This window comes from Callorhinchus milii, unplaced genomic scaffold (genome assembly GCF_018977255.1).
Source record: "Callorhinchus milii isolate IMCB2004 unplaced genomic scaffold, IMCB_Cmil_1.0 Scaffold16, whole genome shotgun sequence".
In the NCBI taxonomy this organism is placed as follows: Eukaryota; Metazoa; Chordata; class Chondrichthyes; order Chimaeriformes; family Callorhinchidae; genus Callorhinchus; species Callorhinchus milii.
In genome coordinates this window covers 16,584,964-16,598,185 of record NW_024704757.1, presented here as the reverse complement: position 1 = coordinate 16,598,185, position 13,222 = coordinate 16,584,964, and the positions used below count along the sequence as shown (strand labels likewise).

General features: G+C 35.8%; 1 protein-coding gene across 1 annotated transcript in view; it reads right to left on the bottom strand.

Moving 5' to 3' along the window:
* smurf1 (SMAD specific E3 ubiquitin protein ligase 1) overlaps window positions 1-13,222 on the bottom strand; it is a 35,571-nt gene that overhangs the window by 12,894 nt on the left and 9,455 nt on the right. Inside the window, exons 2-4 of the mRNA XM_042341076.1 lie at window positions 1,277-1,315; window positions 991-1,099; window positions 454-587 (exon numbers count right to left, since the gene is read on the bottom strand). Of these exons, the coding sequence (XP_042197010.1) occupies window positions 454-587; window positions 991-1,099; window positions 1,277-1,315 (282 nt within the window). The remainder of the gene's footprint in view (window positions 1-453; window positions 588-990; window positions 1,100-1,276; window positions 1,316-13,222) is intronic.

The window sequence follows — 13,222 nt, the reverse complement described above, 5'->3', positions numbered from 1 at the left end:
GTGTCTAAATACAACATATTATTAGGGTGAACTTTATACTAATTACAATGATATACATTACACAACTGTCTTTAATCCCTTTATACTGCAAGACCTCTTTGGCATTATTTCTAGAATAGAGTCAGCAGGAAATCTTGACTTATCCTTCCTTACCTGTTCTGAATCACGAACGTGGATGGCTAATTCATAATATTAAAAATTTTACAATAGTGCAATGATCACCCAAGATTTAAAAACCAAATGGCTAGTTTTTTAATTTCTGTTCCTCCACTACCAAGAATTATTGAACTCAGCAGACAGTCTAAAACAGATGAAACGTATCCAATGCAATTCGGAGTATAACAAAGCTTTATAACAAACTCAGAAACACCAATTGAGAAGTTTTACATTTAACAAAGCTTTACTTTCCCAAGTTAAATACAATATTATTATTATTATTATTATAATACGTACAGCCAGTGTCCTTTAGCCTACTGATGGCATTTGATAGCAGCCGAACACAGCCCAGGAAGCCAGCTCCCTGTTTTTTATGGATTTTCTTGTGATTCCATATACTTATAGTAATTGAATCTGACTTTCCAATGTATCTGAAAAAGATTATTCAAAGAAAATCAGGAGAAAAAAAACTTTGAAATTTAAAAGCTTCAGTCCATAATTTTCAGTCAAAAACTAAACTACACTCATACACACTAAATTTACTTCACTTGCTAAACTTCCCAGGATGTATTTAATTTATTTTGATGCTATTTTTGACGATGAAATACACTGCCCATAAAAATCAACTGATTTACACTGTGCTTTGTTATTTTGGAATCTGATCACAAAATCTCAACTGAAACTCAACTATCATCAATTTCAAAAGTGTGATTGTCAGGAGTGTACCTGAAGCTGAACAAAATGTCACCTGATTTGCTTTAAGCACAATTAAACTCCAGAGAAAAACAATGCACTCCAAATACAAAATCCTAGTGAAGGTTTAATTGCACTCACAGATCATAGTGTTGGTTCCATTTTGGATCAAGTGTATTTTTCACAGTGTCTGTTGAGTGACACTGTCCTGAACCATCTACAATAATTTTGGCGAAAGGGTCAGGTAATCCTGTGCAAGACAAAAGATTATAGTTACATATTTTCATGCTTCAACTCAAGAGGCAGCTTGAGTGGTCAACATCCTAAGTGGCTTTGTATTTATACTCTAATATAAACACACTACATTTCTTTAGCAGCGGCATATAATTCAGAAACAGAATTAAACAAAACATAGATTAATACTTACTGAAGAAATCTTTCTTAGCCAGATTTTTTGCGCACAAAACTGCAAGAGAAAAATATGAAATTTAATTTAGCAATTTCTTTCCTTCCAATTACTCTCCTCACTGGAAGATCTGATTCACACTCGGGTATGGCTCCATAGAAAGCCCACTGGTAACATTCAAGTATTAGCAGTCTATATACTTGAAATTTTAAGACAGCAAGTGTTTAACATTTGAAAGAAATTCCACCCATCACTTAACAGATCTCTTTAAATGCAAAATTTAATGAAAAGAATGCATTCTAACAATTTCTGTCTGCACAATGAAATCAATTTAAAAACAGTTCTGCAAAACCACTAGATGTCACTAAACAGCTATATTTACAGTGTACTTATCAAAATTCAGAGAATTGCTAAGTCAATAACTAAATTGTTACAAAGAAAATTAGTATAAGAATAGTAAAGAGAGCCCAGAAAACATCCAAGTATTAAAAGCTAAGCCCCTACCAATTTTTCTCCTCTGCAAAGAATTTGGATTCCTTTTCACCCTACCTACCTATTAAATAATAACTACAAATATGCCTTTTATTTTAAAAAAAAGCTCCCAGAGGGTGATTGTAACTCATTAATATCAGAATTAATTTCGTTGCTGCGATGAGACATAGGTTCTTATAAGTAGATGAAGGAATCCACAGGAATCGATGAGCATGAAAAAAGTTTTGAAGCTGCTTAAAACACTGGATGATGTCAAAACGTTTGGATGTTATTGGGATGACAAGAGACATGGGACTGGTCTATGACAAATGATCCCAACTATCACATCAATATTTAAAAGTCACGCAAAAAGTGATTTAATTGATGAATAAATTACCAAGACATAGTTTATCCCATTTCTAGGAATCCTTAAGTCACAAGGGAGCAGAAATATGTGTGTTCACAGAATAACCACATACTACTTTTAAAAACAAAAAATGTTCGCCTGATTCCTGAGTTTATGAAACGTAAAAAAGACAATTTTATATGTCTCCAAGGAATATTCTCCAGTGCATTGGCTGTATTATTACATGGGAAAATATGTAAATCCAACTTCTACTGTCACCTTTGTGGAGATGTATATTTTTCTACGATTCTAGAACAGCTGCAGACAGTCATTAACAGACATTTCACAAATTCCTTTCAGTGTTTCCATCTATTGTAATACTTCTTTGGAAAAACATGTACAACAGCTTCACTGTTAAAAGAGTACCTTGAAGGTATTGTTTGGAAGACAGAAGGAGCATCATCCTAACTGTTCACTTGTATTGGTATTTGTGGGTTGGGGTGAACACTAACTTTTGCAAGGACCCTATCCTTCAGGTCTGGCCTGAGAAGTGACGTACGGACACTCGACAAAAAGGCCACCCCCGCCCCCCTCCAAAAAAAATTGACGTTGAAGTATTCTGATAGAGCGTCCTTGCAATTATTTCAACATATCCAAATGCATTCCAATATTAATTACAACATTACTGTACTACCAAATATTAATCCCTTTTGAATGAGCAGGTAGTACTAAAACATTAGTATAAAGTAAAGCTTTTATACAACTCTAGAAATACTCCATACAACTCCACTTTGAATCAAGGTTAAATCTACACAAGACAATAAGAGTTTCAGTATTCAATTTACATTTCTCTGGTGATCTGAGGAGTTACAAAAAACACAAAATTTACCTTTGAGCTACCCAGATTCCAATATTTATAATCAGAGAGCCAAATTCTGCAGAGCAACACAGCTCCACTTCTAGAATGGATAAACAATCTCACACAAAGCTCGATGAGAAACTGCTTCTTTGCCAAATAGAGAGCATCATCTCCTTGCTTCAACACAGCTGATTTTCTTTATACTAAAAAATAAACGGTAGAGAAAATATTTTTCTTTCAAGAGGGAATCTTGATTTGATTTTAAACAAAGTTTCCTTCAATGTGTGTTCAACTGGAACTATGGCAATTACTATACTCGGCAAACAACACGTTTTCCATGTGAATTGTCAATTCATCAGACATCAAGCTAACCCTCATCTAAATCTGCTTTAATATTAAAACAAACTATCTTCCTGAATAATAGGATTATTCTCGAGTCTCCAAGGTGGACCAACCCCAACTTCTCTACACGCTATGTTCAAATATTAGATTAGACAATTTGTTTGACAAAGAAAGAAAGGAGCAATACAGTAATCTTCTGTATAAGGAATACAGCATAACTGCTCTGTCACAACAAAATCCTAGACATCAAAATGCTATTTACAAATGTTGTAGGCCATAACAGATACTACATTATGCTCTTTATATGGACACATAGCAATTAAACTGCATTCATCAGAGGAAGACACAAGCACCAATGCTACACTGAGTCCCATCAATGGTGTATTGCTCAATTACACTAGGGTCTTTATGACAGTGACTCACAACGTAAACCCTTAAATAAAAGTTTAATACAATAAAGTTTTGTGTTCATTATCAATGAAAATATCTATATTAAAATGAGACTTTCATAGCCTCCTTACAAAAGAAACAAAACCTCTCATTATATAAGCACTGGTTGCACTAAATCACTTTGCAGCAATGGAAAAATGTTGATATGAAAAAGCCTTAGAAGTAATAATAATACTTGCATTTGATGTAGCGACTTGTCACGTCTTGGAGACGTCTCAAAATGCTTCACAAAATATACTGTAAATTGACTTGGCTATATTTTGTGGATGAAAAGTAACAGAATAATCACAGCTTAATAGCACTGAACCTTCAAGATCCCATCTGTAACTATGGGAAAATCGTTTCGTACCAACAAGGCTGCAACATACATGCTTAAGGACAAATTACATCAGTGCACTTAGTAAGCTGATGTAAAAAGACAACCTTCATCAAACCTTCCTGTAAACCACGTAACATTTACAATTCATATACACCAGGTTCCATTATTACTTTTCACAATCATTACTGAATTGTTTTCAATTGCTGTTAACAGTCCTCTGAGCAACAGAAGTCTGCATTTTTGCAATTTAAAATAATTAGCAAGTACAGTACTCTATAAAACAGGCTGTGGAGGAAGCTTTGGAGGAATTTAAGAGCTATAATTCAATCTCGGGCTTTATGTCAACACACTGATTAAATTACAGTCTGCAACTCAATCCAGAGTACACATACACATAGCACTCATGTTAAAGAAAGTTCTACATTCATAATATATTAGCAATTACATTCCTTAGCTGAATATTCTCTGGAATGTAAATGTGTCAAAACAGGATATAGAAAATATTTGCCTGGTATTTTTCCCTCCTTGCCATGATTCACTGTGACAGTTAGTTGGTAGCCACGCACTAGAACAGTGGTGGCCAACCCATGGCCCACGGGGCCATCAAGAAGTAGCCCATCGGACATTCGCACTAGTTTAGGTGAGTCTGTTTTAAATCAAAGTTTTGTTTTCAGTTTTTTCTTGCTTGAATATTTCTCAATTTATGACATAAATCAAGAAATATTCCACCAAGAAAATTTGTTTTGTAGGCCGACCAAAAAGTTTGGCCACCACTGCACTCGTTGAAACTAATTTCACTGCTATTTTTGCTGTGAAATATAATGAAAAACTACTCTTTTATATAAAAACAACTCATCATTTAATTGGAATGATCTTTTTCTGATAATGCTTTGAGAACCTTCAGTAAAGAGTGAGAAGAAGGCTCTGAAGTTTTTGTCTAACAGAATGGATGAAGAAGACGATNAAAAAAAGTTCACAGTGGCACATACAGGAATGAGCTGATTTGCCTCGTTCTGTGTTTATCATAGACCAAGTGTTGTGAAGAACTGCTGTTAACAGTTTGAAGCAATAATCCAAGGCATTCACTAAAAGATAGAACAGATGACTGATGTCCACAGTGCGGATGATGAGTCACAAGATACAAATCGTCTTATTTTTCATTTTTAAAGCAATGGTATATAGAACTGTATCATATTTTGAAGTTCAGCTGGCAATATATGACATTTTCTGTGATGCAGGAAAGAATAGCCTCACCAGCAAAGGCACCTCCGAATCACAATCCAAATACAAATGAACATTTCCAATTTAAAACCACTTGGCAAATCTAATTATACAAAGATTATGACTAGGCACTGCGACCTTTGATTGCAAGCGATACACATATGCTGCCATAGAAACAATAGTGAAGCTGCTAAAAAGAAAAATAATTTTAACCAAATCTGTTGAAATAATATTTTGGAACACAATTGTAACTTAAAATAATCAGCTAACTAAATAGTTAATCAATGTGTTATAACAACAAAAACGTAATTTTATCATGGGAAGGGGTGTGTATTTCAATTTAGAAGACATTCCATTAAGCCTACAGACATCTGGCAATCTCCAAAATACATTCTATCAGTATTATCATATGAAATTGTATTACAAAATGAATATTGGCAGGCACATCACCTTCAGGTTTCCACTGTACAGTAAATATTTTGCCCACAAATATACAGTCAATTCACTTTACAGTCTATTCTGTGAAGCACTTTAAGAGGTCTAGTAGACGTGGAAAGCGCTATATCAAGTGCAAGATTATTATTATATGGTACTTTAGCGCAATACAATTGTCCATCTTTATCACAAAGTTTAACGTTTTAACACCACTTACAGACAAACTAATACTGTTCCAATAAATGCAGTACAGGTACAGGTATGCTAAGATCAAAAAGGTAATTTATCCTGGCGCCAGCTGGACTACTTTGATCACAACGTCTAAGCAAGACAGATGACTGAAATAGGGTGAAAAAATTCTAGGAATTCATACCTACTGAGAAATGAATTACAACTTCCTGTACATTTTATTTATTGTAGAATTTCACAGAACCATTGATAAAGGAAGATATCCAGACAGATGTTTATTCTAGGACCCAAATCTTAGGTAATCAACGGTGCCTAGTCTTGTTCAGCTCATTCATTATTTAATGCATTTCAAGGACAGGTTTAAAATACTAGCCTTTATTAATATATAATAATTTAGTGTATCAACTTAATTGTTTGCAACGTATACCAGATTGTAGTAGTATCAGACTTGCATCAGTAACTAGTCTGACCAGAATTCATTCACATACTATTAGCGCCTAGAACTCTTGAATCCAAGACTTACCACAAAGTCTGGTGCTAAAATAAAATACAAACAATCTCTAAATAATCATTGGGCAAGAGCCTGAAGTTAGATACAGTAGCACCACACAAAAAAAATAAATTTATAAAGCACCTTTCACATTAGGACGTCTCAAACTGCTTCACACAGCTGATTAGGCACCCAAACCAGGGGAAGCTGAGGAGGTTGGGCTGCGGGGGAGGAGGGATGGAAGAATAGATGACTGAAAATGTAGTCAAAAAGATAGATTTTAAGGCGGGCTTTCAAGGTGAGGTTGGAGGAACAATGCTGAGTTACTCTGGGATTGTGTTCCGGAGAGTAAGGGCAGAAAGGCTGAAAGCTCACCCATGGTGAGCGGATAATGTGGAGAACATCAAGCAGCCTGCTGTTGGCTGAGTGAAGGAAGTGACTGGGCCAGAAGGTTCTTATGAAGTTGGAAAGGTATGGCAGGGCAAGGCTATGGAGATTTGTATACGAGGATGAAGATCTTGAATTCAGTGGAGGATGAGGTTGTGGAGCCGAGCGAGGATCGGGACGATAGGCTCACAGAGCAGACATTGGCTGCAAAGTTCTGGATGATCTGCAGGTTGTGTAGGGAGAAGTTGGAATGTCCCATTGCACAAGCAGGATGTTGAATTTAAAAAATATTCAGAAACACAAACAAAACCTTCAGATATAACAACTCAGGTGGAACACTACGTTGGGAAGGCAGAATGTAACTTTATATTCATGAATTCTCGAAAATGAGTTACAAAACTCAACCTTCCCACTTTGTGATAAGATGCCAAGTAAGATCAGGTGGTTTTTTCAGGATGACAGATATAAAGCAAGCGAGCTGTCACGCACATTGCACCTGATATACTATAGTGGCAAAGGCCAGGAAGGAGTAGGTCACTGTGTGCCATCATATGCAGGGAGGGTATACTGTACAAGAATAACAAGAAAGTAAAGATATTTTACTGAAGAATAAAACAACAATTTCCATATCAAGAAATTCGCATAGTTTTACAAAAGAGAAGACAAGTAACCAATACAAATAAGGCCAAAATAATTTTGTGCAAAACACAAATGGAACCTTGATTATCCATACCCCTAAATGTCTACCTTCTTGATTATCCATTATAAATTATGGCAAAGAGTGAGCAGTTTTAAAAGGAGTTGACAGATGAGAGAAACAAAATTGCAGCAGCAGTTGGAAACTAGGAGGTGACATATTTATGTACAGTATATTGTATCCAGGCAAGTTAAAATTTCTTCTAAAAGTGAAGTGGTTGTGGTGGGGCTAAGAGAGAAAAGGAGAATTACAAGAAGTGATTGCAGGAATATTATGTTAGCTATTACCAAAAGATAATTCTACTTGAAACTACATAATGCTACTAATAGCATCACACGGGAAATCTGGCTCATACTTTCTGTAAGTTGTTATCCAATGTTTTGAAATGTTGTTACCCATTCAGATTTAGCGTCAACAAAGTTTTGCTAAACAACAAATTGCATTTGTATAGCACCTTTCACATTGGGAGGAAATAAACGTCTAACTATGCTCACAAAATTCCGAAAAGAGTTACGAAACTCAACCTTCCCACTGCGCCCCAAAAAAGTTACTTTTATTGCAAAAAATTGCTTTTAATATTGTGACCACACAAAAAGCAGTTCTATTGTAAATAGTTTTGAAGATAAGGACTGAATAAACAATGATTGATATGAACATGAATATATCACAAACAAGTTCCAATGTGCTGAAAGTAATTCAAATGCTTGTCATTTTAAAATAATTTACCTGGTAAATAGGGTATTAGAATTTTAAATCATGCAATGCTAAAATTTAAAAATCGTCATGACTAACACAATATTTAACCTGTGTAATATTAATCATGATGAAAAGCACAACGGAGACAAGTCCCCTAAATGCAATCACATTATTTGACAATTGATAAGCATCTTAAGTTACTGAATTACTTGGATTGTGGTGTTCCAGTATCGAAACATACATGGGACAAGGGGTATGGCCACCACCCTGCCTAAGATCTCAAATCGTTTTGTTAAAGGTCTGATATCATTGTTGGACAATTATTCCTAAGAGCAGAAAAATTGCAACTATGCAATTCAGGCATTGATCAGTTACAGCAAAAACATTTTGAGAGGAAATTCACATCTCAGACATTCTCATTATGGCAAAAGTTTGATACTTTTATGAGCAACTAAAGTTAGAGCAGCCATTCAATGAAGGCAATACATTGAAAGCAAGTTGTGATATCCTGGAATTTTCTACTTAACCTAATTCAGAACCGTAGATAATTAGATGACCTTCATATCCTGACAAAAGTATCAGGGCATCATCCTGTGTATTAAGTATCATGACAGGAGATTATTATTCAACACACTTCTCAAAGCAATGTGTACAAGTTGTGGAAAATCATTGTAGCCACATTCTCTTTAAGACCAACAGTTGTGAAGTTAACTGCATGTTTTTAGTTTTATTTGTGCTTTACTCGTCTTCATTCCTCAGCCTGGAATGTTTTTGAACCTAAGATAGAAGGTCAAATTTAGCCTCTCGATTAAGCAGCAACATTGATCATGCACTCAGGGGATAACCAAGGTTGCACTCTATTTTGAAACACCTTTTTACCAGTATTATTTTCTATATCAAAACGTTGCATACAGTGGTTGACCATTCTGATTTTCTAAAATCTATTATTCACACATGTACCTACATGCTTGTCGGATGACATAGGATATGAATGGTGCAGATGTTTGTCAAATTATGCTGTAAAAACAGCAGTGGGGAGGACTGAGTCACAGCTGTCGAGGAAGCCAGCCAGCAAAAGTTCTCCATAGGATTAGGCAGAAATATTTGCAATTTTACTAGTTAAGTTGAACAAAGCAAAGATGTGGCGTAAAATGAGGAAGAGGTGGTAGACTTCAATGGTATTTAACATCACTATGCATCTTCCTGCATTAAGATTAGCTCTTTTACAGATTTTGGCAAGAGATGATCTTCAAAATAGTGTACACAGTGTTATGGAGTTTTATGCAAGCAGAGAATTGTGGACAAAGGCAGCTGCTGTTCCCAACAATCCACCTCATTCAATCAGCTGCATGGATCCTGAAGCAGCTTCATTTATTTAAATGAGGAAAGGAGCTGAATTGTTCAAGCATGGAACCAAACATTTCACAGAAACATCCCTAACCCTTCACTACTTACGTGAGCATCCACACTGGATTAATATTACACACAAACCCCATATTCTGTGAACCTCCAAATTGTGTTTGGTATAAGACCCCTGCCAAGGGATAATTACAGCCCTGCCAGTGAGTAATGTTGCACAAATTTACTTATCTATGCAATAATTCCATTGTATACATTCAAGTAACGTGAAGCCTGTAATGTTCTACAACTAAAGGATATAAATCATGTACAACATTTTAAAACTTTTTTATTTTAGAAAAAAGGCAACATTCCTCTCTATGACTAAAGTGCAACAACAATGTTATTTCTCTGCATCTCCAGGGATAGTGTACTTCGAACAGAAAACACATGTTAAGATGTTTCTTCTCCTTCAATAGATCTAAATAGTTTCACATTTTGAATTCTCAGTTTTCACTATTCGATAAACAGATTAATCTCCTGGTTGTCCTGGCCAACAATCCATCAAATAAATAATTGGTCACTCGTTCCATGGCTGTGTGGGACACTGCTGTGCTCAAACTGGCTGCTCCATTTGCCCACAAAATACGGTCAATCCATTTTATAGTATGTATCCTGTGAAGCGCTTTGAGATGTCTCGACAACCTGATAAGGCGCTATACCAAATGCAAGGATTGTTATTATCACTACCTGTAGATTTAAGGAATGTTGGTTAATACAGTTAACTTTTAACATTTCTCCACTTGCAGATATCAAAATTAAAATACAAAAGGAAATATTTTTAATCCTCTACAATTCCAGAATTATTATACTACTATAAGATCAACTCAACTCAAGACCAATTTTACTTGCTATTTTATTATTTCCTTACTAAACTGAAGTTTATTACATTTATTAACCCTCCCTCAAAAAGTTAGTCAAATGATTTAATCTTGTATATTCAGAAAGTACAGAATCCTGAACAATTGAGGGAAGAGGAGGGAAAGAGAAGAACTTGCCTGCGTGTCAAAATAGCCACTGCTATAATAATATAATAATAATAATCCTTGCATTTGATATAGCGCTTTTCACGTCAGGAGGACATCCCAAAGCGCTTCACAGAACACACTGTAAAGTGAATTGACTGTATATTTGTGGGCGAACGCGGCAGCCAATTGCGCACAGCAATGTCCCACAAACAGTCGTAGATTGAAAATGACCAATTTATTGTTGTTTTTGGTTTTGGAGGGATTATTATTAGGCTCTGTGTGGAGTAAGGAAACTTGCCCAAGGTTTCGCCCTCTGCCTGGAATTGAATTCAGGTCTCTCGCTTGCAAAGCGAGTGCTCTAACCACTGAGCTACAGTCCTGTGCTGATTGATGTTAAAGGCCAGGATAAGGAATAGTTTCATGTATGCTTCCAAACTGCCTCACTTATTTCAGTCAATGGGGATCATTAGAATTAGACAACATTCATTGAAGTTTCAGCTCTCTGCAGCTGCATGAGCATGAGTTAAGTTCAGACTATGGACAATATTTTAGTAAACAAAACATACAGATAAAAGTACATGGTCAGAATACACATTGATGAAAATGTGTCTGAAAAAGTTGATAAAGATTCACAATTTGCAGATTCAAGAGTTTCTTTCTTTCATTGGATGGTTGGGGGGTGGATAGGACAAGAAAATAAATGATCCTTCTATTTATACTAATAAAATAACAATGTCTGTGTTTTTGACAATCACAAAATAACCGATTGACGTAGAGACATGATTTATCCCTCATCGGAAAGGTCTTGGATCTGGCAGTGTCATGGCATATTTTTTGGAGGGGATCTCCTATTGTTGATGAACTATATTAAAAATTAAGTCCCAAAATAAGAGTTTTCCTAAACCATGTCTCTACCTCAATTGGTTGCGATATATCTCATTTGTGATATACAGCATATAATAATGGTTTGCAGACAAAAAAAATCTGTGAGAGAGAATCTATCTTATACTAAAAAAGACGAAGTGTCTGTCAGTCAGTGTATCCGACAATCATGCAATAACTGATTGATGTAGAGACATTCGTCGGAAAGGTCTTGCATCTGGCAGTACAGTGGGCATATCTTTTGGGGGGGAATCTCCTATTGTTCATGAGCTATATTAAAAAATGTTTTAAATAAGCCCCAAAATATGAGGTATGCACTGTATTCTGCAACTACATAGCGACAGATGAAAGAACACTTCGTTCAGAAAGGTATATCTATATTCTGTAACAAATGTAAGCCACTTTTTTTCTGGTCGTTATGGGAGCTAGAGTCCTCCCATGTGGGGCAGAGACAGACTGAGAGAGAGACCGGGATAGTAAGAGAGACTGAGGGAGCCAGGGAGAGAACGAGAGAGACTGCGTGAAAATATATTATGAAGTGCAGTGACCGTGTTTTAAGGGACACAGAGAAAGGCTGAGAGAGAGAGAGAGACTGAAATAGTGAGAGAGAATGAGAGAGAGAGACAAAGAAACTGAGAGACAGAATGAGAGACTGGGAGAGAAAATATATTAAAGGAGTCCTCGCAGCTGAGTATAATGTCTAAATGAAATGTCTACCTGTGTGTCTACATTCCATATTGGATCCTTTGATTGCAAATGAAGCTGCAACAAGTACAGCTGGGACTATATAACCCACAACAATTGAAAAATAAAATGCTACATTGCCTTTTCATCCACATTAAGTTAGTTACATGCACCATATGATGCGAACGGTATGATGTGGCACTGACAAGGATATCAAAGATTGGATCTGTATTAAAAATAGTCAATCCATTGGTTGGGAGTGCACAATTATTGAACAACGGGCTAGGAACAGAACAATTAGCTAGGGTTTCATACCACAGATTATTAACCAGCAATCTGCCTGAATGGTTGAGAAGTCATTCTGAAATGTTCTTTAATCTTTTGTGGTTGCTATTTGTGAATGGAGAAATTCATCGTACCTTAAACAAATTTGGACCAAATAAAAATGTTCTCATGTGAGTAGGAACAAATCTACACACTGCCAAGCTTGGACCTGGACAATAAGGCGGACAATTCACACCTCAACATTGGACACCAAAACCTTTTATTATACATACACAAAGTCAATCTATGTTTGCAGAACTGTGGAGTATTTGAAAGAATGATGCCAATATCATAATTGAATTATTTTAAACTGGTAAATTACAATAAAGTATTGTTTTTAAAGTGCCACAATTCTCTCATTTTGTGACAGAAATATTATAGGAAGAAAAATCTACAATAGACAGTCATAACAAACAACTCTTGCGTTTAACATAGCACCTTTCACGTAGGGAGGGCATCTCAAAGGGCTTCCCAGAATTTATGGCAAAGTGTAACAACTGGGTATTTTATTTGCAATACATTAAAAGGCACGAAATGGTACTGAGCTTGCTTGGATCATTCTCCACTTCAACAATCACCATACATAACCACAAATATCATGAAAGGTTTGGTTAATGATTTCAAACACAATCAATGGCTTTGTTTACAGACAGTCCCCGGGGCAGACTATAGAAAACAAATAACTGCTGCCTGTACCAGCTGCCTCATATAATGGTCTCTTCTAATATGTTTACAGCCATAATGCCCCCATTAAATTTGATCTCAGATATAATGCATAAAGGGACAGAATCCCAGTTAGCCTATATAAT